The following is an 18,942-nucleotide window of genomic DNA, read 5'->3' as shown; positions in this document are numbered from 1 at the left end:
TATGTAAATAGAGATAAGATAAAGCTTTCCTCTCAGAATCATAAATTTACTTTACTACTTTAACATCGTGCTCTGCTATTCGTTGGTTTGCAGTTAACCCACGACACCATGCATGTGAGATGACGTCATGGTTCAGAGGGACAGAAATGTTACTCGGAATGTCTGATTACATGTTGTCTCTTGGCCTTTGGTGATTTCTGTGAGGAGGAAGTGCTTCTCTGAACTTCCCTGCAGGAATAAGATGTAGACCCTGAACCAGTCTTTCAAGAAAGTGCTCACGTGACCAATATGTGTTACCATGGATGATGAATAAGTCATGGTGAGTTTAGACTATTATGCACATGAATATTTTTATCTTTTCCACTAGAGCTTTGACAGAATTTTTTGACTTTCCTTTCCATCCTGCAAAAATCTTTATACTCTATCCTCCGAGGATTGCCAAATTGTCGGATGTTTGTTTCGTTGATGTATTCAAGTCAGTATTAAACAGGAATGACTAAAAACTTCACCAAATATTTTTGGTTATGTTATGAACAGTTTTTACATTTTCTATTAATGCCCATGCCCTGAATAAATTGTAATCAACTTCAATGTAAAAATATATAATTAAAGATTGATCATTATTATATTGTATCTTTTACTCTACGGCATGTACATGAATCAGAAGTGGAGCTTGAACTTTCTCACTAAAATAAATTATATTTACGTATTTATTCACGTTTTTTTTATGTGGTTAGATCTGTAGAGTTAAATACTTGTTCATCTAAATATTGGCTTATGAAAGTATTGTTTATTTAATGTAGTTTTTGCTTGGATTTGGCTCACGTATTATTATTTTTCCCCAAAAACACGTTCATTTCAAGCTTCTGTTACGATACTTTCACATTTGTCATTAATGCTGTTCCCTGACTATCATCACATCCTTCCACTACTTCCGTAGAAATCTGTCCAGTCCAGTTGTTTCTTTGTAATCTTGCTAACAAACAAACCAACCAACAAACAAACAGGGAACAGGGGTGAAAACATAACCTCTTTGGCAAAGGAGATTATTGCAACCTCAACTGTTATTGAATAATTGAAATATTTTTCTCTTTTTGTGTGATTCCATACGAATGCTTCTTAAATGCATGTTTCTATTTAGATTTTGACTGAAATCTCTCTGTGCTTGACTTGTTTACTCTCATCTTGTTTCGGGTAGCATCACCTGAGCAACTGGGCACCTACGAGCATCAGCCGAACACACTGTGGCCCCCACTCTCTCCCTTTATTATCAGCTAATTAGTGTGGTTAATCAGGCTGATAATGAGCCAGGGCACTGTGCCATTTCAATCTGACACCAGGCCGGGGTTCAGATCCCCACCAGGCACACCACGGCCATCTGAGATGTCCCTGAAGACAAATCATCCTTGGCACCAGAGGACAGAGGGATGACAAGGGCAGCACTGGTGAGTGGTGTGTGCATGGATGATAACGGGAGGGTGTAAATACAAAGATGTTAAATCTGCTGAACACTTTAAATGCATGTTTTTGTGTCTTTGCAGGCCTTTCAGATCTTTCTGCACTTTGGGATCAGCAGCTGGGGACACTGAACACATCAAAAACTGATGCTCAATGTCACCAGAGCCATGCTGGCCCCTCAGATTCACACAGACACGTCTCTTAACCCACCTCACTCCTTCAAAACACACACATCCCAAACAATTTCCCCTCCACAGTCATGTAATCGAAAACAATCCAGTGCTGTCACCTCCCATCTGTCTCCTCTCTCTCTCTCTCTCTATCTCTCCCTCCCTCTTGCTCCCCCTCTCCCTCTCTCGGCTGCCTCACTCATTCCCTGAGCAGCGCTGAACTGGATAACGTCTCCTTCAGCCCGCAGCACAGACTCATTTCTCTACACACCAGCTCTGAGTGGATGCTCAGGAGGGGTGTTTGAGATATTAGCACGCTGTGGGGGGGTAAGGCTCAGGGACATCATCCATCCACACACAAAGGTAAGCCTCAGGATGTTTTAGACTGAGATTCCTGCTCAGGTGCCCAAAGTGGAGGTGGTTCAGAGGTGGTTCAGAGGTGGGAGGGCAGTGGCAGATTGTCTCAGGACAGATTTAAAACAGGGACCGTCCTCCATATGAACGTCACCTTCAGATTTAAGGCTTTTTGGATTTTTTGTGTGCAAGATGTTATTATTACAGATGTGAGGGCGGTCAGTGGTGAATAGCTCCAAATTGGAGATAAGTGTGCAGATTGCTGGCGCAGCCTGACCTGGGATCCTTGTTTTGATTGGGAGCACCAAGTTCAGAGATGAACAGTACCAGTCACCAGTCACTGGACATGGCAGCATTTTAATCTTAAACCTTTAAAAACATTTCACACAGATTAGTCTCACTTTCAGAGGAAGGATTTTATTTTTAATTACAATGTTTCACTACAGAGGTCAAATTACAAATAATCAGGCTGAAGAAACTGAATTATTGGTGTCGCTGGAGCCCTGCAATATTTCTCCTCTCACCTGTGCCACAGAGTTATCGCCTGCCTGTGTGTGTATCTGTGCAGAAATAAAAACCAGTATGGCCTGTGTTCTCACTTTGTTCTGAGTAATGTCAGTTCTCTGCATCAGAGCCGAGCAATAAATACACATTTTTAATTATGCTGCCCCTTTCTACTGGATTTGAAATTGAAAGAGCTGATGAATTTGGTGAATTTACTTTATCACTTTTAAAGAATCTACTCTCGGTCAATGCTTTTGATTGGATTATATGAATGTTTTGTTCTTATACTTGCTTGTCAAAAGCTGTCTGACTGTGAAAGCCACAGAAACACTCTGCAGTCAGGTGGTCTCTGAGCTGTGAAGCCTGTAAACGCTGCTTATCGGGGCTTAGTTTTTGTGCCACACTGAACAAAACATTTCTGACTTAACCGCTTGATTCAAAGTCAACAGAAGATGATCAAAGGACGCTCTGTGCATCGCGGCGGCTGTGAACAGGGCTGTGATCCTTCGCCTAGTCTTTCGACTGACTTGAATGAAGTGATTTGAATGAGAGAAGTGACACTCAATCAGTCCCTCTCTCACGAGGTGATGCTAGATGTAGGAGTGGAAGTGACACATCACTTTTGCTGAATCTAATCGTTACTGATCGTGTCATCTTTTCCTATGTTGCACTTCAGTTAACGTGCATTAAACGCATGACCTCTCATGTTGCAGTGTAGGGATTCTGACTGTGATCAGTTCAGTACAAGTATTGATGCATTGTTCAACCTGTGGTGTCCAGTTCAGTATAGAACAAGGCTGATACAAGCTTTAATTATAAGGTCAGTGGATCAGCAGCAAACTCTTTGGAGCAGAGTGAACACACCATGATTGTTTCTGTAGTTTTCTGAGTGCTTTAAAAAGCTTCAAGTACTGAGTGTCACTGCAGCTGACAAATAGAAGCTTGTTCACAGCAGCGTGTGAAGCACATTTTCTCTGTCACTGCTTCCTCTAACTTTGTTGCCAGTATTTTGTTATTTTATTTGCTATTAATAAAAATGCAGATCACTCTTCTTAGGGTCAACTGTCATCCTGCACTCACAGCAATGAGGAGACATCAGCTTGTTCAGGTCTTGTTTATCCTTGGTCTTTACCATAGGGTTTGAGGAGCTCATATGCAGACTTTACTCAGAAAATGTATTTCGATTTACAGGTACCAATGTCTAATACTATTCGAACTATAATGTATTTTTTCATATTATTTTGAGTACAATTCACACAACTTAACCATTACTAACTTAGATTTTGTGGGTGTCCGTGTCGTGATTATTTTTGAGAGAAAAACACCTCTATAGCATATTTTACTACAACAGCAGCAGTGCATGTAATCGTTGGCAGGGACAGTACATTTGCTATTTTTTCCTCATTAAAAAAACAAAAAGGAGAGAGCTGTCTCTAAAAAGACGCCAAGATTAAACCATCAAAGCTGAGATAGTTAAAGACAGTGATCAAGGAAACACTAACTGTTTCCCAGTGACTAAAACTTGTATTATATAAATTATTATTGTTAAGAAGGGAATTAAGGCTGGCCTGCTTTTACTGGCCTGTGTAAATCTGATGCCATTTATTCAAAGCACAGTGAGTCTGAATTATGTCTATGATTAGAAAAATCCAATTTCTCCAAGGATTAAAATATTATTTATCCTTTTGTGTATTTCAGCCATCATGATGTTTTGAGCTACGAATGAGCCATCAACCTAATATTCATCATGTTTGTTGCTGGGGCGGCACAGCGGTGTGGTGGTTAGCACTGCTGCCTCATTGTCTTTGGTTCTGTGCAGGGTTTGCATGTTCTTCACGTGTCTGTGTGGGTTTTCTTTGGCTTCCTCCCTCAGTCTAAAGACGTGCATATTGAGGTTAGGTTAACAGGCGACTTGTGAGTGTGAGTGTGAATAGATGTTTGTCTCTATATGTTGGCCTGGTGATACACTGACGACCTGTCCAGGGTGTACACCACCTATTGGCCAATGTGAGCATTGGCCCATGACCCTCAAAGGATAAATGGTGTATATAATGGATGAATTCTTGTCATTGAAATTCATGTTACTATAAATATTTCAAAAACAAATTCTTCCTGTCTCCTGACAGATAATAAGCAGTGAGGGTTGGACATAACAGCAGCACAGTCATTTGATGATGACATAAAAATGTAAATATCTCTTCCTGCCGGGCAACCAATCTTGTATTGACACAGCAGACTGCACATTATCACACACTTTTCCATAAAGCGTGGCCTGTCTTTACTGCAGTAAGCCAGGATTTGGCCTGAGAGAGCATTACTGTGCAATCTGATGCTGAGGTTGGCAGTGGAGCTCTAACAAGCCCCTGTCTGCTCTTCATCACTGTAGTGCCACAGATATGTGCCCATGAGTATTCATCAGGAAAGGCTAATGGGGCACAGCAGTGTGAACCTCTGATTTACAGCCCGTCCCCTGTCAGGCCTAATGATAGGGCCGTGGGGCTGGTTATGGAGAAACAGGTGCTGCAGAGTGAATAGATGCGAAGCGATGCTGCTGAAAGCCATGGGTGATTGCCGTTTTGTCCCCCGCACAAATGCTCATTTGCAATATTGTCTTCACACATACATAATTATTGTACAAGCTGGGTTTGTGTGTGTGTGTGTGTGTGTGTGTGTGTGCGTGTGTCTTTTCAACAATTGAAAGACACACATTAACTTTAATGGTTAATTTACTCTTTGCCAAATCGTTTCCAGCATAACTGTCACTGTACACAATGACTCTTCTCTGTCCTCTGCAACAGATGGAGCTCGGTGATAAAGTAAAAAATTATGTTTCAAATGAAGTTATATGTTGAACAAAATATGGTCAGTTATTAGAACAGGTGAGGTAAACACTGTGGAACCACAATTATTATAGAGAGTAATCTGTTTAACAGCCAAAGCCTCATACAGTGAGACATTATGGCTCCACCATATGGAGAAAAAGACAACATCTGTAATATAATGTACTGTAATATCACGGCAGGTAAGATTACAGTGTTGATGGATGTTAAAACACATTATATATTCAATGTAGTATTCAGCAAATCATATATATAATCATATTAGGACCCTTTTGGGGGGTTCTGACCCACAGGAATCAATGGCATAAGGGTTTTTTCATTAAATGCCTTACAGAACTTTTCAATTATTTGACAATGAACTCTCCAACTAAATCTACCAATTCCTTTTGAAAGAAAAAATAGCGATACAATAACTATAAAAGTGATGATACAAAAAGAGAGTGAGGTGAAAAGTGGCAAACAATTTTTTTGCAACTAGACAGTTTCCCAACAATTGTCAGTGAAGTTGTTGTAGGTGTTCAGCAGTTCAGTCTCACTCACTGCAGGTCAGCTGGCAATGTTTACTGATGGATCACTGCACAGCCCACAGCCCACACACACACACACACGCACACATGTTCACACACTGGTAGCTCTCTGCCTGGACCATCCCACACTCTCACTGTGTCTCTCCCACAGTCAGGAGGAATATGGGCAAATCCGAAAGTCAAATGGATATCATGGAGAAATCAAGTAAACCTGGAAAGCATCGTTGGACTGTTGCAGAGATCAGTCTGTCCGTGCTTCTGCTGTTGGTCAGCTGTGCCTTGGCCGGGCTGGTAGTCCTCTACACATCAGTTGTGAAAGGTAATGGCTCTGTCAGGTCCAGATATTACAGATGGCAGCAGTAATGAAGTGTCTGCTTGAAACAGGGAAATGATGGTGGTAGTAGAAGCATCTCCAAAACGACCATGAAGTGCTTTACACACAACTGATTGAATGATCTGCCAAGATTAAATGTCAATGTTACTCACAAAGGAGTATCAGCTCATAATAACTGTTTTCTGACTTTTCTGACCTTTAACTGCAGATATGGGCTCTTTTTTTGAAGTTATTTTAAAAGAAAAGATTACTTTATTTTCTCCGTGCAAACATAATTGTAATGCAGCGCTTTTCAATGTTGCAGGTGTTGTAGTTTTCATCATTATTTAGAATAAACGAAATCTGTCTCTTTCATCCATCTCAGAACAATCGAACAGGCCAAGTGTGTCAAGGAGCTCAACACGACAGGGTGAGTCTTTTAATCCTGTAAACTGAATGCAGGATACGCTGTGGAATCAGTGGGCCAACATGTGTCATATGTGCCGCACCTCTGATAGTCACTGTAATACTGTAATTCTTTTTACTGCCTCATCAGCAGTGCCACACAAAAGTGAAAGTTGCTGCTGACACAGACATCGACGGTCACACACAGACTGTAGATCCAGGCTAATTAGAATTTAGAGCTGTACACTTTATACAGCAACACCCACCCGTCTCTTCACGTTCTCTCTCATGTGTCAACACGGATTTTTCCAGGCCAGCTGTTTCGCTCCAACCTCAACAATGTGTGCACAACTGAGGACTGTGTTACAGCAGGTGAGAGGAAGTGTTTTTTCTTTGCCTCCCTGCTGATTCCTTTTGCAAAGTCAACCCCCATCCTCGCAAAAAAGGCCACATACCGACCATCCTGTCCATGTGTGTCTCTTTCCCTGCTAGCTGCTCGGCTCTTACAGAACATGGATAAGTCTGTGAAGCCCTGCGATAATTTCTACCAGTATGCCTGCGGGGGTTGGCTGGAGCGCCATGTCATCCCGGAGACCAGCTCCCGTCACAGCGTCTTTGACATTCTGAGGGACAAGCTGGAGATTGTCCTCAAAGGTCAGCTGGCACAGTCGCGCAACGCCAGGGTCGTGGGTCTAACCTTTGGGGGTCAGTGGGTGGTGGCATTCAGAGCTGAATGCGTGGGTTTCATTCAGAGCGGAAATGTTTGCATGGGTCTTGTTGTTGCAGGTGTTCTGGAGATGGAGAACGAACAGGACAGGGATGCCATCAGAAAGGCCAAAATCCTTTACAACTCCTGCATGAATGAGAGTAAGGATCTGTTCACTCACTCTAACAATTGGACAGCCTCCCTCTACTCTGCTACATAAATACAATTTAATACATAATACTGGAAAAAACACAAAACTATTTTTATTATTGCTCAATGAACATTTACCCATATGAAAGTGGCCCACTGTCATTAGAAGCATCCTCTGGATTTAGGAAGGAAGGATAAACGTGTGCTCAGACATCCCTCCACCACTTATCCTTAAAGGGTTGCTGGGGGTTGGAGCAAATCCTTGCTGACATTGGGCGAGAGGAAGGGTACCGCAAGGCTGAAATATAGAGAATCAAATCACACTCACACCTTCAGTCACCTTAGAGTCTGCAATTAAATTAAGCTGCATGTCTTTGGACTGTGGGAGGAAGCCCGTGACCACACACACAGATGTGGGGAGGACATGCAAACTCCACACAGAAAGGCCCAGACCAAACCAAAATCATTCTTGCTGTGAGGTGACTGTGTTAATCACTACACCACTGTGCCACCCCTGTGCATCAATCCTTTATTTAACCCTTTTGAGGTGAGGCACATACACCTGCATAATACGCATGTATTTATGCTGCAATAACATGTTACACCACCAAAGCTGGTTCAGCCCTGACCACACACAACAGGATCCTTCAGTCTCACTAACGATGAACAAATAGACTCCAGTGTTGCTGTTATATGTTAATTGTTTTGTTATGTGGTATTTTACCTGCAGGCCTCATAGAGCAGCGTGACTCCCTGCCCCTCCTGACGCTCATTGAGAGTATCGGAGACTGGCCTGTGGCATCAGACGACTGGAACACCACAACAGGTACCACCACCTGTAACACATCCACACACTCCTACTCACATCCATGTTCCTACTCAAATGCATGTACTCACAAAACAGCTACGTTTGGACTCTGCTGAGAACAAGCTTTGTTGATGGAATCCAGAGGCCAGCTGAGGCTCTCCAGCTGAGCAGTCACATGAGGAGCTTGGAGTGGGAAGAGGAGCAGGTCCTCACTCAGAACTGTGAAGGATGCTTTAAATAGTCTACACTGCTCTTCCCCAAGCTCCAGAGGAGCAGCCCCCTCTTTGCAGCCCTGTGGAATACTTTTTGTACTTTTGTGTTTAAATGAAGTTCTGATGTTTTCCTGTTCACAGAGGAGGTGTGGAGCCTCGAGGACACGCTGGCGAAGCTCACCGCTCGTTTCCACAAGAAAGTTTTGCTGGACTTGTACGTTTGGACGGATGACCGGGACTCTCAGCGTCATATCATTTATGTGAGATTACTGTTTATCCAAGCACAAATAACATCAACCTTTATGCAGTAATTACAGACCAGGCTGCACTTATTCTATATCTATCTCAGACAGGGGTAAAGTGAACTTGTTGAGGTCTGTTTTCAGCTGCGTATTAACATGCATTTAGTGCTGTAAACAGTATTTATGACAGGAGGACCGTGTAGGTACATGTGAATCAAAAGTCAGTCAGTGTTTTTGATATTGTTTAAAATAGTTAATGGCACAGAGGAATACGTTTTATCAGGCTTTGGATATGCAGAAAATATTTATATTCATATTAGTAAGTTTACAGTATTGCTGCCTTATCTTTTAAACACTGTAAAAATTAATGTGCTTCTTGTTATTGCTCTTCTGGTATATTGAACAGATTGACCAGCCAGGACTTGGAATGCCATCAAGAGACTATTACTTCAATGATGGAAACTACAAAAAGGTGACACCATAAAGTTCTCATAAATCACAAAGAAAGATACGCCTCCTTATTCAACTGCATCAGATCCTGCAGGTAGTTTGATTGTGGCTTTTATCAATGGCTTTTAAAAAAACTAAAAAAACATTGGATTCGTAAAGAATCTTGATTACAACTTAATTCAAGCAGCATAAATATTCCATTTACCTCTGTGGTTTGAGTTAAACAATCAAACTCATATTTGAACATTGGACAGTGAGTTATTCTCATATTAGATTGTCTCTTTATGGCTTACAAAGCAAAGGAGACAATCAGGGAGAAAATTTGCTTTTTTTCCATAAACTATTCTCAGTGGCTGTGTTTGGGTCGGATTACCTGCAAGGTCTGATCAAACCATTTATGGCAGGGTTAGTGTTAGTGTATGATTGGTACTAAAACTAAATTATAATGTCAGTTATCAATCATACAGCAACAAAAAGAAACATGCTGGTTAGGCCAAGGTTTCCACGTCAGGAGATGATGGAAACACAAAGGGCGCCAAATTAAAACAAACTGAAAAGTTCCTTGTTGGGGCTTTAACTGAATCAGTCTTATGACTCGATATGATTGTACAAACATGATCTGGCAAACTTGGCAGATTAAAAACTAATTTCCTGACACAACCTTGATTTTGTTGTGCAGGCACCATTATCAGTTTATTTGATTGTTGGTACCACAGGTTCGAGAGGCCTACCTGCACTTCATGTTTTCTATCGCAAAGATAACCCGAGAGGACAGGAACTTGACCCAGGATGACGAGCGTGTCTGGGAGGAAATGATGCAAGTGCTGGAGCTGGAGACAGACATCGCGAATGTGAGTGCCAGCCACAACAGGAAATGGAATTCAGGGACCTGTGGAAAATTAATAATGAAGAGGTGATAAATGAGCATCTCTAGTCTCTGCTTCCTGTCAACAAGAGAACCAGGCTCAGTTTAGTGTGAACCAGGGAGATCAGGCTAATGTTTAACCTGTTTCCTTTCAGTAAATATAAAACCAACCATCACTCTATAGAAAGTGTTTTTTTTCCTCCTTGTTGCTGGACAGGCCACATCACCAGCAGAGGAGCGCCAAGATGTCACAGTTCTCTACAACAAGATGACATTGGGTGAACTACAGAGCACGTTCAGCTTCAATGTAAGTGAGATTTTACTTCTTTCTTCTGCATTACATTAACAAAGAGCAGATCAAATCATTTTTAATCTTTGAATGAAGTGAACGAGGATGTTTCCACCTCCCAGTCCGTGGGATTATTGCCATCATCCTGTAGTTGAATCTATAGAGATGAACGTTTTCCTTATTGTCTCTGGAGTTCGTTGTTATGAACCTCCTCCACCTTCCTGGGAAAAAAGCAAAGCAAACAAGAATCTCTGTTAAATGCTGTAAACCAAATGTACCTTAACCTGTGGTGTCCTAAACATAGTCAGCAAAACTAAACATGTTAAAATTTCTTTTCCAGGGTTTTAACTGGACACGATTTATTCAAGGTGTGCTGTCGAGTGTGTCCGTTGAGGTCCAGCTGGAAGAGGAGGTGGTGGTGTACAGCTCCCCCTACCTGGAGAAGATGAATGATGTTCTCTCCAGACACAGCACCAGGTCAGGACAAAAGTGACGTCAGGCGCTGACACTATAAAGATTCAGTCGTTAAAGAACAGGTTGAATTTATCAAATAATATACGTTTGCAGAACTATACAGAACTACCTCACCTGGCAGCTCATCATTGACAGAGTTAATAGCTTGAGCCGCCGCTTCAAAGATGCCAGAGCCCGATACAGGAAGGTACGACGTGCGTGGCATCACAGGGCAGAACACATGTTAATGTGAGCAAGTGACAATCAGTTATCCAGTGTGTGTGTGTCTGTGTGTGGACAGACTCTCTATGGGACGACAGTGGAGGATGCTTGGTGGCGGGAATGTGTGCGTTACGTCCAGAGCAGCATGGAGAACGCAGTTGGCGCTCTGTACGTGCGTGAGACCTTCGCTGGAGAAAGTAAACGAATGGTGAGTTGTTTTTTGGGGTCTATTAACACCACTGAACCAATCGGATATTCATATTTGTCAGAGCATGGAAATCAGTTACTACCACAACAGATGTTTACGTCAAACTATGATGCCTGAGCTCGTGCGCAGAAGTTCATGGTGTGACATACATTATGTGCACCAAATTGACTTGGAGCGGCCAAGAGTCAATTGTCAAGCTTCACTGTGCATTACGCGTCACCAAGATACGAGTCTACAGTCATTCATTCTTCTGTATTCACTTTTGTAATATTATAAATGACGATATTTTCGTAACATAAAATATTCTTTTTATCAAGTATTCAAAACACAATGCAGTTTAGTTCTAGGAAATGCATTTGATGGCAGATGTTAATGTTACACATTATTCTAATGAAACTGTAACTATAACTATTATATTATATTACAACTCTATTCTATACTTTATTCTATTTTATACTTTCACACATTCTAATGTCTTCCTCATTCTGACTATCTTACTAAGATATCTTACGATCTTATCTTATCCTATACCTTAAGTCAATCTACAATGACAGTACAGCAAAATGCAGTTTAAATAATATAACATATGTCATCATAGTAAGAATTATAATTATAACAAATACAGTGATGTTAAAAACACGTCAAGTATTACAGGTACATCCAGCATTTTGTGTCCATATCTTGAAAAATGTTGTGCCATGAAAGAAAACATCCTCTAATTTGTAGTCTTGGTTACCAGGAGCTCTTAATTATGACAACGTTACTTCTGTACTGGATTGTGACTTCAATCTTTGAGATATGTTCTAAATGTTCCCAGGTCAGTGACCTCATCGGTAAGATCCAGAAAGCCTATGTGGAAACTCTCGAGGAGTTAAGCTGGATGGACGCTCCCTCAAAAGAGAAAGCAAGAGAGAAGGTGCAGTTTGTAGTCAAACTGAGAGAATAATGGACGATCTTCCCCACATGTTTTCTCATCATACAGATTATTCTGCTTCTCTTATAGGCCATGGCAATCAAGGAGCACATTGGTTATCCAGATCACATTCTACAGCAAGGCAACCTGAAACTTGACCAGGAGTACGCTCATGTAAGTAAACACTGAGTCCATGTCTACAGGCACACTCATAAATATCAGACAGTATGATTGATTTGTTTCATTTAATTCAATGTATCATTCCATGGGAACTTAAAAAACACGCTGTCTTGCAATGTGTGAGAGAAAGTTAAAAAAAATCCTTGATCCGCCTCCTAATCTGGATCTGCACCAACATGTAATGGGCCCTCCCCTGAGCCAAACTTCATCCTTCCACCAAGTTTCGTGGTAATCCGTCCAGTAGTTTTTGTGTAATGCTGCTTACTTACAAACAAACAAATCCAGATTCACTACATCCAGATTCTTCACACACACATAAATATCAGTCCCCGAAACATGATCCAAGAAGTGTTCTCTGACAAATTAATGAAAATGTTTAAAAACACCCTAAATTGAATGGGTTCTTCCTTGGGTCATGCCCCACCCCTCCACAAAAAGTCATGGAAATCAGTTCAGCAGTTTTTGCGTAATTCTGATAACTAACTGACAAACGAACATAGAAAAAAACATAAGTTCTTTGGTAAAGATAACAACTTAAAGATGCACTTTCACTGAGTTCTTCCTGTTTCTCTTCCCAGCTGAACTTCAGTGAAGAACACTACTTTGAGAACATCCTGGAGAACCTGAAGTCTGAGGCGCACAAGAGTCTGAAGAAGCTCAGAGAGCCGGTGGATCCTGACTTGTAAGCTGATGATTGTACAAAATGCTCTTATTTTGTAAAAAGACAAAGTCGTGTACTCAGGAAAGTTGGACAGAAAATGTCATCCAAGGTTAAAACACAAATTCCTCTTCTAAGTGAGTTGGATTACACAAAAATGGTTTGCGAGACAGTTTTTCATTTTTGCTCCTCTGTCTGTTCCCAAGATGATAAACCAGGTCGTGTTCAGCCTAAATATAAAAAAACTAATTTAATGAAATGGACATGCTGCACCAATTCACTGCTTTTATAGTCCCAAGAAAAAAAACGACGTGTGTCCTCATCAAGAGAATCAAAGAACATTGACCATGAAGGTCTAAATATTTTTTTTCACAGAGCAAAATATGCTCCATTTGTGAATCCTGCTTCCTCCAACTGAAAATGCAGCTCGTGCTTTTCTATGGGTTTTAATCCATTTTTCTCAATCACCCCTCAGATGGATCATTGGTGCTGCTGTGGTGAACGCATTCTACTCACCCAACAGAAACCAGATAGGTGAGAGCCTCAGTGAGGTCCTCAGAGGTGTTTTCATAGAATAACTGAGTCTCTCTTCAATATAATCCTTGTCAGTGCTGCCTGTACACAGTGTTTTCACTCCTGTTGTTTTCGTGTGTCCAGTGTTTCCTGCTGGGATCCTGCAGCCGCCGTTCTTCAGTAAACATCAGCACCAGGCCCTGAACTTTGGTGGAATAGGAATGGTTATCGGACATGAGATCACACATGGATTCGATGACAATGGTGAGACGCTAGTGACTCATGGTGGATATTTTTAGAAACCTGAACGTATAAATACAGTTTATCATAAGAACGACCCATTTCAAATTTGTCAAACAAGCTGTTTTTCAAATGCTACCAAGTTTGGAACATGAAAACATCACTTAACCTCACACGTTGTCTCCTTACAGGTCGTAATTTTGACAAGGATGGAAATATGCTGAACTGGTGGAGTAATTACTCTGCCGAGCATTTTAAAGAGCAGTCACAGTGCATGGTGCAACAGTACGGCAACTTCAACTGGAAGCTAGCAGGTGGACAGAACGTAAGCACCTGTGTGGCCTGTGTGAAATGAGAGGTTTTGTCTCAGCTGTAATCCCCGACTGTGTGAACCATGTATTAAGTGACCAGCAGAATGAGTGGTTTCACGTCGGTGTGTGGTTTTTGTTTGTGTGACGACAGGTGAGTGGAATCAGCACTTTGGGGGAGAACATTGCAGACAACGGAGGAGTTCGTCAAGCATTTAAGGTTCAGTTCAAAAGCACTTAACCACATTTAATATTAAGGCAATGAAAACTAAACATTATTTCCTGCACATCAAATTTTTTTAGGTATATGTGTTTGTTTATTTTACAGGCTTATCTGAAGTGGGTGGAGATGGAGGGCGAGGAGCCACGTCTACCTGGGCTCGACATGGATCACAAGCAACTTTTCTTTCTTAACTTTGCACAAGTGAGTATAACTGAAGGTATGTTTTGTTACTGAAAGTTTCGAGAGCGAAAGGTCAGGAGGAGCATTTTTCCGAGGATGTTTGGTCCTGAGAAGTAAACAGGGCGTCAGGGGGTGAGACACTGAAACAATCGCAGATAAAAATCAGTGCTTAGCTGAAAAACATAGAGAATGAGGAAAGCTGCAAAGTAAACACCCTTTTGATGCCACGGAATTTAAAACAAACCAAAAACTGAAAGTGCACGAGAGCAACAAGTCAGTTGTGTTGGTACATGAGTGAAAACAATTGTGAAACCTGCACATATAAGAGCTGTGAATTAAGATAATTATCAAAATTGTTATAATATCTTATAAACAGGTGATATTATTACACATTCTGAATAAATTATGATAAATATTTGAGCTGAGATGTGAATTGTGGATTTCATTTTTTAATGGAAAATATCTGCAGGAACTTTGATTTAACATTTAATGACAGCTTTTCTGAACAGATTTCTCTCTTCTTCTCTCCTCCCTCTCTAACTGTTTTATCTCCAGGTGTGGTGTGGTGCTTATCGACCTGAGTATGCCAGCCAGTCCATCAAGACCGACTCACACAGTCCCTTAGAATACAGGTAATCAGCTTCAGTATGACCTGGTGTTAAAATCAGAGACAGCACATTTTAAAAACAGTGAGGATTTACTGCTTTAACCGGGGAGGTTGTGTTTTTGCCAAATCATTATTTACAGACGTAACATTGATCATCTCTAATCATCTGTTTTAACTACCTTTTACATCTACAGCCCCTTGCGCTATATATAAATTCCCGCTAATAGGGAATTTGTTATTATTATTATTATTATTATCATTATTATTATGTATATTTTTCAATGTTTTTCATCCTTTGTCTTTAGGGTGCTCGGATCTCTCCAGAATTTCGAAGCGTTCTCAGAAGCTTTCCAGTGCAAGAAGGGCAGTCCAATGAACCCTGAGCTGAAATGTCGTGTTTGGTAGAAGGTTATATTCATGAAATAATTATGTCCTGATATGGGCCACTCAAAACAAAAGAATAAGTTTTACTTTGTAAACCCACAGAGATCATTCCGCTGAAGACTTATTCCAGTTTATTTTCATGCAGACTGACAAGCTCTCAAGTTTCAAAACTTGAAATATGTTGTGTACTATATAAAAAAAGAAACTTGCTTGAGTATGTTCTCAAGTTTGAAATGTTGTCTCTCAGTCACTTGTTCTTATTTTTGCTGTGTCCCACAACAGAAGACGAGTGGGGACGTGACTGAAAATATAACGTAGAAAACAAAAGATCTTGTGAAAGACTTTAAATACATGACTGCCTTTTCTTGAATTAATCATTTAAAAAAAAAATTATCTGGTTCAAATCTTTGTGATTTATCCTTTAACGTCTGACACTGAGTTTCCTCTGTGTCTATCCTCCGACGTGTTGTTTTCAAGATGTTGTGCCACGCTAGAAAAAAACAATGGTGAACCAATCTAACACTGACTGAAGTGCGAGTCTGAAAGAAATTCAAAGCTGGTGAAAGCTACAGCAGAATTAGTCACACTCTGAGAGTTTGGTTATTCACTGTTACATGAAACAAATTACCTTAAGACTTTAAGACTGTTAAATCTTTGCAGCTTTAACCTTAAATTAACATTCTGAGAGCTGTGGCTGTCAACGTTTTTACACTGGATGAATATTTAAAGTTTGGAGACGCATTTAGTAGTTTTGCAGTTTTGTCACATCCTGCAGTCCTCGGTGCAGAAGTGTTTGCTGTAACAAACCATTATACGGATGTTTTGAAAAAATATTGGTGGCCTACCACATTTTAGTGAGAAAACCCCAGCACTCGTTGGATGTAGTCACGTGATAATGATGAAAATGTCACTTTATTGCATTATTGGTTAACGACATGTCAGACTTTAATCACTTAGATGTATGTTTAGGTGAACTGTAAAACGCTAATCCCAGTTGTGTTGTGTGTTTGAAGCCCACTCCCCCACAATTTTCTGCTTCCACACACTTACAGCCTTTGAAATTCATTCTGGTTTATTTTAGTTCTAAAATTCCCAACACCTGCCGTTTATTAGACGACTCGTACTTTAAATTGCTCAAACTTTTAAATATCTCTTTGTATGATATGTGTATGTTACATTTAACCAAAAAGGGTGGCCAGTGTGTAGAAGAACTGGCCTTCTCTTTTACTCCACTTTCTCCTGAGACAAGACTTGAACACAGTGATTACTAGAATTTTAGCCTTTGGGGGGGGGGGGGGGGGGCATAGCCAATTACACACTAAGGGGAGTGGAGAAGAAAACCCCTCAGATACACTCACCCATGGACAGGCAGCTGATGAAGTGGTTTGCCTTCTGATCTCGCATTGATCAGCGCCGACGGAGATGAAAGGGCGAAGTGCAGTGTGCTGAAGCGTGGTGACTGCTGTGGTCGAACCACGAGCGGGCAACTCTGAACAATAGAGCTCGTCATTAAAGAGGCGGCCAGGGCCAGGACTGTTATTTTCTACCTTTATTAACAAGTAATGACAGGAGAATCAAAACTGAACACAACTCCTAAGAGAGGCTGGATGTAGCGGAGCCACCATCTCTGTGCCGAACAGAGCTTTCAAACACGGCGGAAAAGAAAATATACACACACGCTAACAACACACAGCCAGTTTGAATGTCTTCTTTGTCGTTGGTCACATTCAGAATGCCTCGGTAAACTGAACACGACTGTTAGGTCTCAACAGAGGCTGATGAACTGAATGTGCTTATTGAAGCTTTTTATTCTCAGTCTGTTGCTCAATCGTCACATATTGGTAAATACTGTTGTGTTCAGCAGAGGGAGGGGACACAGTGTAACTGTTTTACTCACAATGTAAGGGGATATAGTGTGCCGCCATCTTATAGCAAAGGTTTAACATTTTGGGAAACCTGTGTCTCAGAGTCAGATGAGGAAAGTGATACCGCTCATATTTATTCATTGAATACCAAGCTATTGCTAACAGGTCGTTTATATTAGCATAAAGAGTAAAAACAGGTGAATAGCTAATCTGGCTCTGTCAAAAATCACTCTGAAGTCCTCATTTTCCAGTTAAATTGGTTTTAATTAGTTATTTGACGCGATGACGATGGGTTGAAATATCTGATTGACAGCTGAGATTGAGTCACGGTTGGTCTAGCATGTTATCGTCGGGACCTTGCTCCATATCTTAGCTTCATGTCTGGATCATGGGAGGAAGTGGAGATAGGTTGTCCAACTTTACATACAGTCTACGGCTGCAACCATTCACTCGCTGATTTCACACTCAGATTTAATAATGACCTTCAGAAAAATCAGGCCGGCTGCTTCCCCGTTTCTTAGTTTTTGTGCTAAGCTAAGCTAACCAGCTGCTGTTTTCTGCTTAGCCTCCGGCCTACTTAACGGACAGATGTGAGAATGGTATCAATCTTTTCATCTCACTTTCTGTGTGAAGTGTAGTTAAAAAAAAAAAGACTTTACTCAAAGAACTGCTGGAGGCCACGTCATAAGCTCAGAGGATTTATGAGTAACAGCTAAGACTCTTGTATCGTTTGTCAGATTTTCTTCAAAATGAGTAAAACAGCTCAAAACTGTTTCGTGAAAACAAGAAGTACATGATATAAAATGTGTTGTTGTAGATATGTTCTATACGACTGTATTTGCATAGTAAGGCTTCAAATCAGGTAAGACAGAAAGAGTATATTTCTTGTTCACTTACATGGTGTTCAATTGTGTGGGTTTGAAATTATCAGCCAAGTACAACTCAATGTTTTTTGCTATATATGAACATGTTTTCATCTATAGTGTATACCCATCAGAGGAGTTTATTTATCTACTGAATATTTATGAAATAGCCTTGTTGCTTTGCAAGCATTCAGATGTTTTATGATTGTTCCTGCTGCTATGTAATTATTTAGACTAACTGCTATTTTTGTGATCTGTAATTATTGCCATTAAAGTGACTGTCTCAACTGTGACCCCAAGTCTCAATTACATTTATATATATAGAAACCCAACAAACCCATGTGGGACTGATTCGGATCCTGTGCAGGAGGAAAAAGATGTTCCCAGAGGCAGGAGGACCCCTCTGAGGCTAATTTAAAAACACTGATGGCTATCGAGGCTGTTCTGAACTCCTGATTCACTCATAAAGCTGAAGGGAGAATCGTGATAAACAGGTTATAGGAATTTGGCAACAAACCACATAAAAGTAAACTCTTAAAATGCTGTCGGAAAAAAAGGGAAACAGATTTAGGGAATAATAACAAGTTAAAAGCAAACAACCCCTCTGAGTTTTTTTTCCTAATTTAAATCGACTTTAATCTGTAGACCTACGGAGGAAAACACTTAATAAACCGGTAACAGAGCAGGAAGTCAAGGGAGCTGTGAATTCCCAACAAGCAAAGCACCAAGCCCAGATGAGCTGTGAGTTCTGTGAAGAATTTAAATCCTTACTAACACAACTCTTGCCTAATGACTCACTGAGGAATGCCTTTCTTCCCAGGATGCAAAACAG

At 40.8% G+C, this 18,942-nt stretch overlaps 1 protein-coding gene and 1 long non-coding RNA gene across 2 annotated transcripts; one reads left to right on the top strand and one right to left on the bottom strand.

Moving 5' to 3' along the window:
- The first annotated feature begins 248 nt into the window (after nt 1-248).
- On the top strand, nt 249-18,403 carry mmel1 (membrane metallo-endopeptidase-like 1). Its single transcript, XM_020101458.2, has 26 exons — nt 249-319; nt 1,199-1,445; nt 1,542-1,991; nt 6,005-6,172; nt 6,552-6,596; nt 6,884-6,943; nt 7,064-7,225; nt 7,358-7,438; nt 8,158-8,253; nt 8,589-8,707; nt 9,096-9,161; nt 9,856-9,990; nt 10,222-10,311; nt 10,634-10,770; nt 10,861-10,954; nt 11,048-11,176; nt 11,994-12,092; nt 12,180-12,263; nt 12,848-12,951; nt 13,403-13,461; nt 13,585-13,704; nt 13,872-14,005; nt 14,143-14,208; nt 14,317-14,412; nt 14,947-15,023; nt 15,304-18,403. Exons 4-26 carry the CDS (start codon nt 6,016-6,018, stop codon nt 15,401-15,403), a joined length of 2,310 nt encoding a protein of 769 aa, XP_019957017.2. The 5' UTR covers nt 249-319; nt 1,199-1,445; nt 1,542-1,991; nt 6,005-6,015; the 3' UTR covers nt 15,404-18,403.
- LOC138412214 (uncharacterized) lies at nt 7,134-8,280 on the bottom strand. Its single transcript, XR_011244705.1, has 3 exons — nt 8,152-8,280; nt 7,566-7,725; nt 7,134-7,362 (listed from the first exon to the last, which is right to left on the bottom strand). It is a non-coding gene; the product is annotated as an uncharacterized lncRNA (long non-coding RNA).
- Nucleotides 18,404-18,942: the final 539 nt, after the last annotated feature.

Source organism: Paralichthys olivaceus, chromosome 2 (genome assembly GCF_024713975.1).
Source record: "Paralichthys olivaceus isolate ysfri-2021 chromosome 2, ASM2471397v2, whole genome shotgun sequence".
NCBI lineage: Eukaryota > Metazoa > Chordata > Actinopteri > Pleuronectiformes > Paralichthyidae > Paralichthys > Paralichthys olivaceus.
The sequence above is the reverse complement of the archived record's forward strand: the minus strand, read 5'-3'. Positions and strand labels throughout refer to the sequence as shown.

What these genes read in the sequence shown, in the direction of transcription:
- mmel1 (XM_020101458.2), top strand. Translation starts at nt 6,016, where the DNA reads ATGGGCAAATCCGAAAGTCAAATGGATATCATGGAGAAATCAAGTAAA. An exon ending in TTGACCAGGAGTACGCTCAT is followed by an intron (nt 12,264 to 12,847) that starts GTAAGTAAACAC and finishes TTCTCTTCCCAG; the next exon opens with CTGAACTTCAGTGAAGAACA. An exon ending in TCTTTCTTAACTTTGCACAA is followed by an intron (nt 14,413 to 14,946) that starts GTGAGTATAACT and finishes TTTTATCTCCAG; the next exon opens with GTGTGGTGTGGTGCTTATCG.